The 17,181-nt window shown below is 37.2% G+C and overlaps 1 protein-coding gene across 1 annotated transcript in view; it reads left to right on the top strand.

Annotated features, from left to right (window-relative positions):
• Positions 1 to 697: 697 nt before the first annotated feature.
• Positions 698 to 17,181, top strand: part of LOC6050345 — a 260,769-nt gene continuing 244,285 nt past the window's right edge. The window contains exon 1 of the mRNA XM_038249919.1: positions 698 to 1,585. Coding sequence (XP_038105847.1) covers positions 1,450 to 1,585 — 136 coding nt within the window. The 5' untranslated portion in view covers positions 698 to 1,449. The remainder of the gene's footprint in view (positions 1,586 to 17,181) is intronic.

The following is a 17,181-nucleotide window of genomic DNA, read 5'->3' as shown; positions in this document are numbered from 1 at the left end:
TAAATTGATTTCATGGATTTTCTTTGAAAAAATCGGAAATAACATTTTAAAATGGCTGTATCTCAAGAACTACATCAGCAAACCTTCTGAAACTTGGCCCAGAGCTGCTTTACAGTCATATGAAGAAAAAAACATCATTATCTCGAAATGCATATTCTTTAAAGTGCTGAAATTGTATTGATTTTATGGATTAACAAAAAAAAATAACATTTTAAAATGGCTGTATCTCGAGAACTACATCAGCAAACCTTCTGAAACTTGGCCCAGAGATACTTGACAGTCATATGAAGCAAAAAACATCATTATCTCGAAATGCATATTCTTTAAAGTGCTGAAATTGTATTGATTTTATGGATTTTCTTTGAAAAAATCGGAAATAACATTTTAAAATGGCTGTATCTCGAGAACTACATCAGCAAACCTTCTGAAACTTGGCCCAGAGATACTTGACAGTCATATGAAGCAAAAAACGAAATGCATATTCTTTAAAGTACTGAAATTGTATTGATTGTGTTTTGGTTTTCGTATTAAAAATCGGATGTAACATCTTAAAAGGGCTGTATCTCGAAAACTACATCAGCGAATGTTTTTATTTTTTGCACAGAGATGCGCTATGATGTAAGGAATCGATAGACCCCAAAATCTCGGAGTGCATATTTTTTTTCATAATAACGGTATTTTGAGCACCGTGGTCAGTGTCATCGCTGAAACCGCAGAAGCACGGCAACAAGTAGACGAAGAAGGAAGTAAACACAAACAAAAACAAAGCCGAAGGGGAAACGTCAAAGACCCCGAAAGTGTGCGCGCCGTATGGGTGCAGATGTCAGATTTTGAGTGGCGTCTCTGAGATATCGAACTAATAGAGAGCAAACGAGAGGAAGTGGAAACAAAAACAAAACAATTAGGTTTGGGCCGTGCGTGAGCGTGCGTGTTTGACGCGAACGCGTACTGTAAACATAAACAAAGCGCAGATAAAAGTCATCGCTTTGTTTACATACAGTAGGCCGCGCGGGTCGTAGCCGGGGTGGGCAATTAAAGAGTAGTTTTCAACGCCTGCCTAGAGGGACCGGGCCATTATGCTCAAGTATGATGATGATCTAGTAGCCGGCGACGCCTCCTCGGAAAAGCCGACGACGACGACGACGCCAGCTGAGCTCAAGTGGGCAATTAAATTTTAATGGTGAAGCAACTCAATCTTAACGACCGTTGCGTCTCGCGCTCTCCCGTTTCCACTCTCTTTGGTCGTCGTAACTGTCAACTCTCTCTCTCGCTTGCGCCGCAACTCTAATCGCTATGGGAAAAGTGTAAACAAAGTGTGAAAATCGGACCCAATTAAAGGGTTTTATGTGCGTGTGTGAAACGTGAGAGAATTTCGTGGTGAATAAAAAATTAACGGCCGACGTTAAACGGCGTGAACAGGAAGAGTTCGAATCAAGAAGAAGAGTCGAAATGTGGTGCTTAATGGGCGTCGCGCCGGAAGGCGGCCGGCAGGTCAGCTCCCGGCGGAAAAACGGCGGTGGAATCTGCAGCAATTTTCGGCGGTTTATCAGCATCGGGATCGTGCTGCAAATAATTGCCAATTGTGGTAAGTTGGGTTGAGGTGGGGGAGGGTTCACCCCCTCTCTGCGGGATTGTTTCCAATTTGGGGCTGAAATTGCAATTTGTGGGCAGGATGTCTGTGTGGTTTTTAATCAGCGTGCCTTGCTGGGTCCTTGCCCCCGGGGAATTAAATGTTTCCAATTAACGGCATTTAAATTATTCCGGGAACATTTGCCGTGACCTTTAATTAGCATTATTGCGGAATAAACAATCAGATCGTGGCTCAATAAATATCAGTGATTTTTAAACTGGCCTTAATCTCATCCAAAATCCATCAATAAACCATTCAACGGTCAGTGTAAACGGTAGGAAACTCACCACGGCTTATTTTAATTCACCATAGCTGAAGAACTTGCATTTGACAGTTGCTCGGAACTACGCAGGTACACAACTAAACTTGTGTTTGCGAATTGCATAAGCATCAAACAATTATTTCTAAGCATAAAATTCACCAAAATTTGGTAAATAAAATTACACTGATAGTTGAATGTGCAAATTGTGGATATTTTTTCAAATCAAAGACTGAAAAATTCTACCATTTTCTTTTTTATAATTTTGTTGGTCACGCTTTTAAAAGAAATTAATTTCGAGAAAATGTGTCATTCACAATGTCGTCTAAAAATCCGTCTTTATTCAGTAGACGACATTTTTTCTTCTACAGTCGACTCTCTGGTTGTCAATATCCAAGGGACCGTTGAGGAAGAGAATCATCAGTTTACAGAACGATGCAAAATGAAGACTCGATTGAAAATAGATTTTTCTTGGTACCCAGCTATGGGAGAGAATCATGGCAACGTTCAGCAAACAAAAACAAACTAATGTCAAACACCCTTTAAAGCATCGTTTCGCAAAGAAAAATGTCTATGCAAGCCATGAGAAAGTGAAATTATCGATAACCGGAAGAGATTTTTAAAGCAAACAAAATCCAAGGGACCGTCGAGGAAGAGATCCTTCAAGCAAGAGAAAATATCGAGGAATGAAGACAATTGAAGTATGCTGATTGAAGGGACTGAAGAATTCATCGATAGATGGAGCAATATTGATATCGAGAAGATCGACAGCCAGAGAGTCGACTGTATAAGCTTGATTTCCAATGTGGTGAATATTAATCAATTTCGAGTTTAAGATTTTTCTTTTTATGATATTCTTTAATTTTTGAGATCGATCCTGTCTTTCTAAGAGAATAAAATTAACAGAATTAATAAAAAAAATCTGCGATAATTTTGTTTGCAAATTCGATTTCATTTTTTTTAAATGTTATTAAGATGTGTTTTTTCCCAAAAACTTTTTATTTGTCAAAACTCAAAACTTATTTCATTCAAAACCTGAGACTGGCCAAGTATCGATAAAAAATCTGGAAAAATCTGGAAGACAAAACTCTTACAGTAATCAATGGGGAAAATAGGATCGTGGATATGAATTAATTGGAAAAATTGCTGAATTTAGATGGTTTGATGACTTTTTGGTCTTAAATAAATAAAATAATAAATAATCGGAACAAATCCTTTCATCTTTTTCACATTTTTCTTCCTTTTGCCCAACAAATCATTTCATTTTTGAATATATACATGTTTTTTGGTATGGTCAGCTGTCAAATTTGGATGGAGAAGTGTATGGACGATCCGATGGCAACATCTTACAAGAATGTCCACCACATGGCAAATAGCCCAATTTTAGAACAATTTTCAATTTAAGAAAATATTTGATACTTAAAATTCACATTAATGTTTTTGCAATCTTTCTTTCTTTCTTAAAAAAAAAAAAAATAAATCATCAAACTGTAGACCACTATCAGACTCTAAACCCAGCATCAAATTGGGCAGTGGTTAACTGCCAATTGTGTAATAGTGGTCCCGAGGTTGACCGCAACAATCATTCTCAACTTAAAACACAGACACAATTACACTCACACAACAGTGGAGTAAATGCCGCTTCGACCTTCCCATCCATGCACAAAATGACCGGTGACAGAAATTAGTTTTATGACAAAACCGCAACGCGATATTGGCCCAGCTCCGTTCATGGTCATCACCGCTGCTGGTTGACATTGTAATGTCCGGCGGGGTCAGCTCGATGTGTTTCCGGCTCGGACGTCCGAAAATTTGACCCGCCCTCATCAAATAGTTATTTTATGACCATCAGCGATGGTGGTTTTTGTGGTCGCAAAAATCTGGTTACGTTGGCGAATATTGAACTGTGGGGAAATGAAACGAGAGGTTAAACAAAAAAAACAAAAAAAAAACAATAAAAAAACAAAAAAAAAACAAAAAAACAAAAAACAAAAAACAAAAAACAAAAAACAAAAAACAAAAAACAAAAAACAAAAAACAAAAAACAAAAACAAAAACAAAAACAAAAAACAAAAAACAAAAACAAAAACAAAAAACAAAAAACAAAAACAAAAAACAAAAACAAACAAAAAACAAAAACAAAAACAAAAAACAAAAAACAAAAACAAAAAACAAAAACAAAAAACAAAAACAAAAACAAAAACAAAAACAAAAACAAAAACAAAAACAAAAACAAAAACAAAAAACAAAAAACAAAAAAAAAAACAAAAACAAAAAACAAAAAACAAAAAACAAAAAACAAAAAACAAAAAACAAAAAACAAAAAACAAAAAACAAAAAACAAAAAACAAAAAACAAAAAACAAAAAACAAAAAACAAAAAACAAAAAACAAAAAACAAAAAACAAAAAACAAAAACAAAAAACAAAAAACAAAAAACAAAAAACAAAAAACAAAAAACAAAAAACAAAAAACAAAAAACAAAAAACAAAAAACAAAAAACAAAAAACAAAAAAACTTCTAAATTAAAGGTTTCTTTTGCTTTTTTTTGCAACTGAAATTCTGTTTCAATGGCTTTATTTTATCACCAAGTTTAAAGCTTATTTTTTTTCTTCTCATAAACCAGCATGTTTTCCTCTATAAAATACTTCACCAGAGCAGTAAACATCGCTGAGCTGCTGCGGTGCCAAACGATTTGTGCTCTTCTTCCGCAAATTTTCTCCTTCGCTGCACTTGGCTTGCGATGGAAGGGAAAAATCCTTGGAAAAGCCACCCGGGTTGGGAAGCCCCAAATCGATGCATCCTCTCTCTTTTCTTCCCTGTTGCTGTGGTTATCCCGGGAAACCAGAAGTACCCTCGCCCGAGGGGTTTCGTAGCGCCATAAGTTGCCCGAAGTTATTGGTTTGCGGGGTGGGGAGAGCCATGTTTTCTGAATCATTGATACGGGGATAATGTGATTGAGCAAATTTGCATATCAACTGTAACTTTGGCAAATTTATGAACTCGCTGCGCGAGATTCGATTTGCTGCAACAAAAAAGTGTTAAAGTTGATTTTTATTAATCGAACTTTGAAAACTTTCAGCTCAACCACAGAGCAAAATCAGCTGAATTCAAAAAAAAAATCACCCTTTTCCGGGTCATTAACAGGAAAAACGAATTTCCAGAATGAACAAAAAAAAAATCCCACAAAAACGTGCTAAAAAGGGCATTATCGAAGCTTTTCATCTCGCTTCAACGCGGTGACGACGAAAAAAACCCACGAAACGGGGAGCGACCAAAAAAATTGTTACATGAAAACTTTTTCCCTGCTAGCCGGCGGGCAAAAACGCTCCTCGAAATCTGTTAGCTATCAATTTTATGCAGTTTTTTTTCTCGGGTGGTTACTTTATTGTCCCACATGGCACACGGCGGGTTTGGAGGGAAAAGTTTTTCGATGAAAAAAAAAAAACAGCTTTGGAGCGAAATTTTTTGTCTGTTTTGAGGTTTTGTGGTGGAAATTGACGGAATTAAGGAGAGAAAAATGTGGGGGAAAGTTGGGGAATGAAACCGGTACAAAACCCTTGGGGTTGAAAGTTTTTCAATTATTTTGAAGGGATTTGTAATGGGGATTGATTGTCACGGAATAAGTTAGGTTCAGGTTTATTTTTTTTTTAAATTTTATCCCGATTTGATCAAATGTTGATAAATGCTAAATTAATGCTTGATTAATGCTAATAAAGTTGATTTTTGTTAACTCAATGCAAATTCAGTCGAAATTTTAGTTGCAATTTGAGTTCAAATTCAGTCCCTGTTTCAGTCCCAGTTTCAGTCAAAATTTCAGTCCCAGTTTTAGTCAAATTTTCAGTCCCACAAAATTTCAGTTGCACAGCTAAAAAAGTAGTAATCCGTATGTAGCTGCGTGTAAAAGGCCTCGGTGTAAAATAATTAATACATTATTTTATGCAATTTTATGTGATTTTACATCCTGAAATATGTAACCCATCAGTATGGGAAACCTACTTGACCGAAATGTCAAGCTCACAACTTTTGATCGGTCTGATGGCCGAGTTGGCTAAGGCGCCAATCCTTACTGTTGGTGCTGGGTTTGAATTCCGTCGGTTGCAACTTTTTTTTTGTGTTTGAAAAAATTGTACATGCAGTGTGTAATAATAAGTGTTTAATTTGACGACGGTGATGTGCATGCTTTTGCATGCGATTTTTCCATCGGATTTTTTGTGTGCAACTTCAGTCCCAATTTCAGTCCCAGTTTCAGTCCCAATTTCAGTCCCAAGTTCAGTTCAAATTTTAGTCCCAGTTTCAGTCCCAGTGTCCGTACAATTTTCAGTCCCAGTTTCAGTCCCAGTATCAGTCCCAGTTTCAGTCCCAGTTTCAGTGCCAGTTTTAGTCCAAATTTTAGTCCCAGTTTCAGTCCCAGTGTCAGTCCAATTTTCAGTCCCAATTTCAGTCCCAGTTTCAGTCTCAATTTCAGTCCCAAGTTCAGTTCAAATTTCAGTCCCAGTTTCAGTCCCAGTGTCAGTCCAATTTTCAGTCCCAGTTTCAATCCCAGTTTCAGTCCCAGTTTCAGTCCCAGTGTCAGTCCCAGTCCCAGTCCCAATTTCAGTGCCAGTTTTAGTCTAAATTTCAGTCCCACAAAATTTGGGTTGCAACTTCAATTACAATTTCATTCCCAGTATCAGTCCCAGTATCAGTCCCAGTTTCAGTCGAAATTTCAGTCCCACAAAATTTAAGTTGTTACTTCAGTCCCAATTTCAGTCTCAGTGTAAGTCTCAATTTCAGTCCCAGTTTCAGTCCAATTTTCACTCCCAGTTTTAGTCCCAGTGTCAGTCTCAGTTTCAGTCTAAATCTCAGTCTCACAAAATCTCTTTTGCAACTTCAGTCCCAGTTTCAATCCCAATTTCAAACCAAATTTTAGTCCCCGTTTTCAATCCCAATTTAAGTATCAAGTTCAGTTCAAATTTCAGTCCCAGATTCAGTCCCAGTGTCAGTCTAATTTTCTGTCCCAGTTTCAGTCCCAGTATCAGTCCCAATTTCAATCCCAGTTTCAGTCTCAATGTCAGTCCTAATTTCAGTCCAATTTTCACTTCCAGTTTTAGTCCCAGTGTCAGTCTAAATCTCAGTCCCACAAGATCTCTGTTGCAACTTCAGTCCCAGTTTCAATCCCAATTCAAACCAAATTTGAGTCCCAGTTTCAGTCCCAATATCAGGCCCAATTTCAATCCCAATTTCAACCTAAATTTTCAGTCCCAATTTCAGTCCCAGTTTCAGTCCCAGTGCCAGTCCCAGTTTCAGTCTCAATTTCAGTCCAAGTTTCAGTCACAATTTCAAACCAAATTTTAGTCCCAATTTCAGTCCCAAGTGCAGTCCTAATTCAGTTTCAGTTGAAATTTCAGTCCCACAAAATTTAAGTTCCACAAAATTTCAGTTGCAACTTCAGTCCCAGTTTCAGTCCCAAATCCAGTATCAAGTTCAGTCCAAATTTCAGTCCCAGTTTCAGTCCCAGTGTCAGTCTAATTTTCAGTCCCAGTTTCAGTCACAGTTTCAATCCCAGTTTCAGTCCCAGGGTCAGTCCAAGTTTCAGTCCCAGTTTCAGTCGAAATTTCAGTTCAGTTTCAGTCCCAGTGTCAGTCCCAGTTTCAGTCCCAATTTCAGTCCCAGTTTCAGTCTCAATTTCAAACCAAATTTTAGTCCCAATTTCAGTCCAAATTTCAGTCCCAATTCAGTCCCAGTTTCAGTCGAAATTTCAGTCCCATAAAATTTCAGTTGCAACTTCAGTCCCAATTGCAGTCCCAGTGTCAGTCTAATTTTCAGTCCCAGTTTCAGTCACAGTTTCAGTCCCAGTATCAGTCCCAGTGTCAGTCCAAGTTTCAGTCCCAGTTTCAGTCGAAATTTCAGTCCCACACAATTTCAGTTGCAACTTCAGTCCCAATTTCAGTCCCAGTTTCAGTCCAATTCTCATTCCCAGTTTCAGTCCCAGTGTCAGTCCCAGTTTCAGTCTCAGTTTTAGTCGAAATTTCATTCCCACAAAATTTCAGTTGCAACTTCAGTCCCAATTGCAGTCCCAGTGTCAGTCTAATTTTCAGTCCCAGTTTCAGTCACAGTGTCAGTCCCAGTATCAGTCCCAGTGTCAGTCCAAGTTTCAGTCCCAGTTTCAGTCGAAATTTCAGTCCCACACAATTTCAGTTGCAACTTCAGTCCCAATTTCAGTCCCAGTTTCAGTCCAATTCTCATTCCCAGTTTCAGTCCCAGTGTCAGTCCCAGTTTCAGTCCCAGTGTCAGTTCCAGTGTCAGTCCCAATTTCAGTCGATATTTCAGTCCCACAAAATTTCAGTTGCAACTTCAGTCCCAATTTCAGTCCCAGTTTCAGTTCCAGTTTCAGTCCCACAAAATTTCAGTTTCAGTCCCAAATTCAATCCCAATTGCTATCTCAATTTCTAACCAAATTTAAGTCCCAGTTTCAGTTACAATTTCAGTCCCGATTTCAGTTTCAGCCCCAGTGTCAGTCCCAGTTTCAGTCGAAATTTCAGTCCCACAAAATTTCAGTTGCAGCTTCAGTCACAATTTCAGTCCCAGTTTCAGTCCCAGGGTCAGTCTAATGTTCAGTCCCAGTTTCAGTTCCAGTTTCAGTCCCACAAAATTTCAGTTGCAACTGCAGTCCCAGTTTCAGTCCCAATTTCATACCAAATTCCAGTCCAAGTTTCAGTTGCAATTTTATTCCAAGTTTCAGTCCTATGTTAAGTTTGAATTTCAGTCACAGTTGCAGTCCCAATTTCAGTCGAAATTTAAGTACCAATTTCAGTCGCCATTTCAGTTGCAATTTCAGTTCAGTTTGCTATCCATCAATTAAATTAATCATAAAATAAACTCCACTCATCTTCAACCAGTTGCCATTGCTGATTTTTCTCGGAAAAACTGCAGGATCATTAGCCAAATTGAGTCGCTCAACTCAAGAAGTGCTATTCAGATTGCTTCTCCCTTCAATTAAAAAAAATCTATAATTCAATTCACAACCACAACATATAAATTGCTCCCCGGTGAAAGAACGACTCAAAAAATAAAAAAAAAGAGCTGCATCATCCACTCCAGAGCCAACCACTTTGCCACTCGTGTATGTTTGTTGAGCGTTTGAAAAGGCTAATTTTCCTACCCCCCCCTCTCGTTGCACCTTCCCAATTTCCACATAAAATTGAGACGAGCGTGAAAAGGCCCGAGCTGTCATCCGAAAACAGACAAAAAAAAAAAAAAATGGCATACCGCAGAGTCAGAGTCCTCCTCGTTGACGTCGTTCAAAATCAAGTCGCCTGATTGCAAATCAGAATCTTATTCAACCCTTCCTACCCCTCCTTCCCCGCTCCCCGTCAGACTTCCCGACTTGGCTGTCAACTAATCCAGCTGGTTGGCAAGGTCCCAGTGCCAGCAAAACATCCGCTCTCGAGTGCAAATTTGTTGTGGGGAAAGAAGGGGAGATTTGTCTGCAACTGCATCTGTCTGTTTGCGGACACGTGTGCACGTGTTTTTGTGTGAGTTTGTGACGAAGGGGGAATGATGTGAGCTCTTCCCTGGGGATGAAGCTAAGAGAAGGTTGATTAAGTTTTTCAAATTATTCCATTTTGTCGCACAACAACTCATTATTCACATTTTGAATAATTACATTCTCACAATGGCCAGAGAGTTGATTTTTGTCTCAAACTTCATTTCACTTCATCTAGTCTAGTTTGTCTCAAATGTTTTCATAATTCTTCTTGGCCCTGTGATCTGTTGTGTCTCACTTTTTTAAATCGCATTGAAATGCAGACCTCATGCCGCTTTATTACTGCAATCAGATGGCTTAATTTTTATTTGTGTTCCCTTTTTTGTCACAATGCCCAAATGGTTTATTTTGTCTCATATTATTTTTCTTACTATCAATAATTAACAGACTTTGAACTGTATCATCTTTATGATCCATCAAATCTTCATTTTTCATTTCTTTTTAACTTGTCTCAAGACATGTTCTCTACTCGTCCTTTTGAATTATTCCAAATTACATTTTACAATTTTTTTTACATTTTTGGCATCTGTCTTAGCATTTTTAGTAAATGAAGACCAATTGTCTCCTTTGTCTCATGCCTTTTTTCGCTGTGTTTTGTCCCATTAACTTCCACTCTCTATGATCAAATCGTTTTCGTTTCATCATATCTTAATTATTTCATTGTGCCCAAACGGTAAGTTTTGTCTCACCTTCACTTTGGCCGAATAAATGATTTTTTCACAAGGCGATTTTGCGCAAAAAAAATTTTCATCGCTGTTGCCAAAAAGTAATTGTTGTCTCACGAGTGCCTTTTCACTTTGCCAAAATGTTCTTTTTTGTCTCACAATTTATGTCTCAAGACTACTCTTGCTCTGAAGCAAAAAGATCAGTTCTGTCCCACAACTTCCTTCCACTATGCCCACTTAGTTCGTGTTGTCTCAACCTTCTTTCATTTTGAAATGGTAAATTTTGACCCAGGTTTTTTCCTTGACTATCGCCAAAAAATAAATATTGTCTCACTTTGTCAAAATTAACATTTTTATCTAAGATGTTATTTTTCAACTAGGTTAATAATTCATTATGACTCAAGACTACTCCTGCTCTCAACTCAGATTTTTTTCCTTCGCCATAGCCAAAAATAAATGTTGTCCCACCAGTACCATTTCTCTTTGCTTAAATGTCCGTTTTGTCTCACTATTTATCTTTCAATGTGGTCAAGCGATTATTTTGTCTCAAGACTACTTCTCCACTGTTTTGCATTAGCTCAGTTCTGTCTCACAAATTTTGTGACACTGAGACAAAACGGTCATTTCTGTCTCACAACTCTTTAGCTGTGCACAAACCTTTTATTTTGTTCCGAGCTTTTTTCTTTGTCCAAACGATCAATTTTGTCCCAGATTTTTTCCTGCGCTGTGGCTGAAAATAAATGTTGTCTTATAAGCGCCTTTTCATTTTGCCAAAGTGGTCAGTTTTGTCTCACAACATTTCTTTCAAGAGGGTGCTTCAAAGTGGTGAGTTCTGTCTCAAAACCTTTTTTATTTCAAGCCACAACGATTTATTTTGCCTCAGGCTTTTTCTCTTTTTCGAACGATCAATTTTTTACTCCAGATTTATTCTTTAACTATTGCCGACAACAATAAATGTTGTCACACCGGTAATTTTTCGCTTCGCCAAAATGGTCATATTTGTCTCACAATTTTCACTTACTTTTTCAATAGGACCTGCTATTAAACTATTCCTAAACTGAGACAAAATCGTCAGTTCTGTCTCACAACTTTTCTTTTGCTCTGTCCAAATAACTCATTTTGTTTAAAGCTTCTTTCTTTTTCCCGAATGCATAATTAATTTTGCCTCAAAATTCTTTTTTTTTCGAATTGCCATAATGGTCATTTTTGTCTCACAACTTATCTTTCAACAAGGTCTTTGAATTTTTCCTTCTCTGATGCCAAAAGATTATATTTGTCTCACGAGTGATTTTCCACTCTTCTCAAATGGTCGCTTCTGTCTCACAACTTCACCTTTTTTTCTGTTGTCTCACTAGTACTTTTTCATTGTTCTTAATTAATCAGTTCCTGCACTAAGGCAAAGTGGTCAGTTTTGTCTCACTTTTTTTAACGCCACGTCCAAATAATTCGTTTTTTCTCATGCTGCTTTCTTTTTTAAATTGGTCAATTCTCTGTACATTTTTTTCTTCACTGTTACCATAAGATTAATTTTGTCTCGCGAGTGATTGTGAGAATGGTCAGTTTTGTCTCACGACTTCTATTCCAAGTTGTCTCACGAGTGCCTTTTCACTTTGCTATTCCTGCACTGTGAGACAATTTCGCCAATTCTGTCTCACACAAAATTAATTTTGTCTCAAGATTCTTTCTTCTTCCCTTTAAAATTTCTCAAATATTGTGGTCAAAAGATTGATTGTGTCTCATGTGAGCCATTTTGTCTCACAACTTTTCTCGAAACATGCCCCAATTATTTTTCGGGCACTCTGCCAAAATGGTCAGTTTTGTCTCACAACTTCTGCTTCTTGCCAAGCCCAAATGGTTCAATATGTCTCAAGCATGTTTCTATTCCAAACGCTTAGTTCTGTCCCAGAATACTATTGCCAAAAGATCATTTTTTGTCTCACAAGTGACGTGTGTGAACTCTTTGCTAAAATGTTCTGTCCCACGACTTCTACTTCATAGTGGTTTAATGGGTAATTCTGTCTCTGGACTATTTAACACTAAAAAAAAATGCCAGTTATGTCTCACAACTTTACTGAAAGTATTCATTTTTGTTTCAAGCTTAATTTTTCCTAATGGCTTATTCTGTCTCAGATGCTTGACTGCTGCCAAAAGATACATTTTGTCTCACGAGTGTATTTTCACTTCTTTAAAATTGTCAATTTTGTCTCACAAATTATCTTTCAACATGATCAAATGAATTGTTGATGTCTGACCTGAGACAAAAAGCTTATTTTTTTCTCGAAATGGTCGATTTTGTCTCAAAATGTATGTTGCCAAAAGATTGATTTTGTCTCGCGAGTGATTTTCCACTGTGCTAGAATGGTCAGTTCTGTCTCACAACTTCTATTTCATAGTGGTTAAATGGGTAATGATGTCTCACCACTTTGTCTTAACCTTTTTCAGATGGTTTTCAATATTGATCAATTCTCTACGAAATCGGTCTTTTTAAGAATTTTAATTTTTGTATTTTTCAACCCGGCTGAAACTATTTTGGTACATTCGGTATGCCCAAAGAAGTCAAAAAAAAAAATGATAATTTTGTATTTAACTTTTTGTCACTAAAAATTGATTTGCAAAAAAACACTATTTTATTTTTTTATTTTTTGATATGTTTTACGGGACATAAAATGCCAACTTTTCAGAAATTTCCAGGTTGTGCCAAGAATCGTTGACCGAGTTATGAATTTTTAAATCAATACTGATTTTTTTTCAAAAAAATGAAATATTTGTCGCAAAAATTTTTCAACTTCATTTTTCGATGTAACATCAAAAATCTCAGTTACTAATGGTCCAATTTTCAATGTTAAAATATGAAACATTCGTGAAATTTTCCGATCTTTTAGAAAGAAATATTTACATTTTTTTCGCCCTTTTGAAATGTTAGTCTTGATTTAGTTTTTTAAAATACTGTTTCAAATATTCATTAAAATATACAAATAAAAATCTATTAGGTTTTTTTTTGTTCAGTCCAAATGGTTAATTTTGTCTCATGGAATCTCATGAACCTTCAGATAAATTCTCATTTAAATTTTTTTTTTCGTTTTCTACTGTTTATTTATCATACTTTTAACTACACCACTGGCAAACCTAAACAGCCTCTATGTCAAACACAGCACACACATACTAATACATCACCACAAACTAGGCATAAAGTCGGATCTCGGCTCCGGGCTGCGGAGGCGGCTGTTGGCTGAGCAAATTGGCAAAAGAAAAACAACATAATCAAATGCAGAAATGCGGCACAATTTTCCCAGCTCTAGCAGTGCAGCGTGAGCAGCAAAACAAGATGAATGCATTCGCGTGAATGAACTTCTTTCTTGTGTGGGAGCGGGGTGGCAGCATCCCTACAGACTCTCTTTTTTTGTTGACATGAATGACCGTTTCAATAACTAAAATTTAACGGTCAATTTGAATAAACTCACCACGCGAAATTTGAACTCACCACAGTTCTTTACCGCGCGTTTGACAGTTGCAAAAACTTTACACTCGCGCACTTTTGTACACTTGACGACAACTAGATGTCTCTAGTGAGAATTGATTATGTGGTGAAATTGGGGTAGCTGAGGTAAATTTAAAATTCGGAAGTTTCAATTTTTTATGCAAACTTTCATCATTTCGATGCCTCTGTGCTCTGATGTACTAACTGACTTTTGGTCCAAAATGAGTTAATGATGACATCTTTAAGCTAATTAAATTCCCTGCAAAACGCTTCTAAGAGATCTGAAAAATTCGTTTCCTACGCGGAGATATCGCCCTGCAACCATTTGTACTAACTGACATTTTCGAACGCATCATGGATGTGCTCTCTTATTTTTCATCATGGCTTGACCTTTTGAAAACACGCAAATCCATAAAAATACGATTACACTATAATATTATGGTAAATTGCCAGGTGTCCTTACTAGTTTGAGCAATATTATGGAGCACTATTTTGGAAGGCAATTAGCACAAGTGTGCACATTTGGATACGTGAAGAAGTTGTAAGTTAGACGAAGTGTGTCAAATAGTTATTTAGCGGCAGAGTTTTTTTAAAATTGGATGACCCTAAGTATGACATTGGTAGGTGGATGTTATTGTTACGTAGTTTTTGGATTGGACGACCCCTGCAGTTGTTCTAAGTGTGCACAACGACTTAACAATGTTTTAAATTGGATATTTGGGTTAGGCTAAGTGTGAGAATTATTAGTGGATTTTATTGTTACGTAGTTTTAATGGATGACCCCTGCAGTTGTGCTAAGTGTGCACAACGACTTAACAAATGCTTTAATTGCGGTGTATTACGGTGTAACGAATGTCACGGTGTAAAAAATGCTACGATGCAACGAATGTTGCGGTATAACAATTTTACGGTGTAACCATACTACGGTGTAACCATACTGCGGTGTAACGAATGTTACGATGTAACGAATGTTACGGTGTAACGAATGTTACGGTGTAACGAATGTTACGGTGTAACGAATGTTACGGTGTAACGAATGTTACGGTGTAACGAATGTTACGGTGTAACGAATGTTACGGTGTAACGAATGTTACGGTGTAACGAATGTTACGGTGTAACGAATGTTACGGTGTAACGAATGTTACGGTGTAACGAATGTTACGGTGTAACGAATGTTACGGTGTAACGAATGTTACGGTGTAACGAATGTTACGGTGTGATGAATGTTACGGTGTAACGAATGATACGGTGTAATGAATGTTACGGTGTAACGAATGATACGGTGTAACGAATGTTACGGTGTAACGAATTATACGGTGTAATGAATGATGCGGTGTAACGAATGTTACGGTGTAACGAATGTTACGGTGTAACGAATGTTACGGTGTAACGAATGTTACGGTGTAACGAATGTTACGGTGTAACGAATGTTACGGTGTAACGAATGTTACGGTGTAACGAATGTTACGGTGTAACGAATGTTACGGTGTAACGAATGTTACGGTGTAACGAATGTTACGGTGTAACGAATGTTACGGTGTAACGAATGTTACGGTGTAACGAATGTTACGGTGTAACGAATGTTACGGTGTAACGAATGTTACGGTGTAACGAATGTTACGGTGTAACGAATGTTACGGTGTAACGAATGTTACGGTGTAACGAATGTTACGGTGTAACGAATGTTACGGTGTAACGAATGTTACGGTGTAACGAATGTTACGGTGTAACGAATGTTACGGTGTAACGAATGTTACGGTGTAACGAATGTTACGGTGTAACGAATGTTACGGTGTAACGCATGTTATGGTGTAACGAATGATACGGTGTAATGAATGTTACGGTGTAACGAATGATACGGTGTAATGAATGTTACGGTGTAACGAATGATACGGTGTAACGAATGTTACGGTGTAACGAATTATACGGTGTAATGAATGTTACGGTGTAACGAATGATGCGGTGTAACGAATGTTACGGTGTAACCACACTACGGTGTAACGAATGTTACGGTGTAACGAATGATACGGTGTAACGAATTTTACGGTGTAACGAATGTTACGGTGTAACGAATGTTACGGTGTAACGAATGATGCGTTGTAAAGAATATTACGGTGTATCCATACTACGGTGTAACGAATGTTGCGGTGTAACGAATGTTGCGGTGTAACGAATGGTTCATGGTTCACTGAACCAGGATTGAACCACAAAGGGAGGTTTAAGCCGAAGCAATTGGTGAACCTAGCCTAACCGGTTCATTTGGGAACTCTTGTTGTGCACATTTAGCACAACTGCAGGGGTCGTTCAATCCAAAAAAAAACTACGTAACAAAATCAGCCACTAACCAATATCACAGTTAGCCTAACTCAAAAATCCAATTTAAATCAATTTTAAGTAGTTGTGCACACTTAGCACAACTACAGGGGTCGTCCAATCAAAAAAACTACGTAACAACAACATCCACTATCCAACGGCACACTAAACCTAACCCAAATATCCAACTCAAACACCCTTCAAGAAGTTGTGCAAACTTAGCACAACTGCAGGGACCGTCCAAACCAAAAAACACGTAACAACATCATTCACGTAGTTGTGCACACCTAGCACAACTGTAGGGGTCGTCCATGTTCAAAGACTAAGTATTGATTTTTGTTGGAGCACTTTTGTTCTATCCGATACAAACTAAGAATTCATTGCAAGAGACACACTTGTTCTAACTGCAATCTACCATAACAGTTCTATGGTTTGTGTCCTGGATATCTTGCATTTCTTAAAAGGTCGTATGACATGATGGAAATAAAATAAACTAGCTCAAAGTTTTTACAAAATCATTTTCTTCTGTTTGTAAGCGTAGAACTATTCGGTTTTCGTCATAGTTGGTCTTATTGAAGCTATTTCATGGATTATCATACTTATATTTATGAATCCTCACACTTCACTAAGTTTTTCTTCATAAAATTCAAGTTTTAACGGTAGTTGCTCTCATAAATTGCAATTTTCACAATAAATTAATTGATAAACAAGTCTATTAAAAAAGTATTGTTGAGAAAAATGTTCCTAAGCTAGCAACAATTCAAAGTTACTGCGCAAAAACATTGAAACAACAAATAACTACTATTTTTACAATAAAATGACTCTGCGCACTTTTGTACCAAGTGCCACGTTGGAAGTATACACGACTCTGCCATCGAAGAAGCATTTTAGCTCAACTGCAAAATTCGCCCTGTGCACGTTTGTGCTAACTCATACAAATCACTGTTCAAGACACACTTGTGCTAATTGCCTTTATGATTTTTTTTCGTAATTTCTCTGTCAAATTATTTTTTGCATTTCAAAAGTTTTCATATTTTACCATGTTTTTAAATTATGTCAGGAGCATACTTTAAAATTATTAGGACAATTGTTTGTCGCATAGTTTCCCAGAAACAGTAATTCAAAGTTAAAAAATCGATTTTCTCGTAACCACCAAAATGTCAGTTAGTATAAGAGAGCACACAAGCATCGATTTCCTAACTTCTTTCCATCGTTGGATTTTGAAATAAGACCTTCTGTCAAGATTATTTGCAGGAAAAAAAACGTCAGCTAAACAAATGTGCAACAACGAGAGAAATAAAAACTCCAA

This window comes from Culex quinquefasciatus, chromosome 1, assembly GCF_015732765.1.
Source record: "Culex quinquefasciatus strain JHB chromosome 1, VPISU_Cqui_1.0_pri_paternal, whole genome shotgun sequence".
In the NCBI taxonomy this organism is placed as follows: Eukaryota; Metazoa; Arthropoda; class Insecta; order Diptera; family Culicidae; genus Culex; species Culex quinquefasciatus.
Note: the sequence above shows the minus strand (reverse complement) of the source record. Positions and strands in the feature narration are given on the sequence as shown.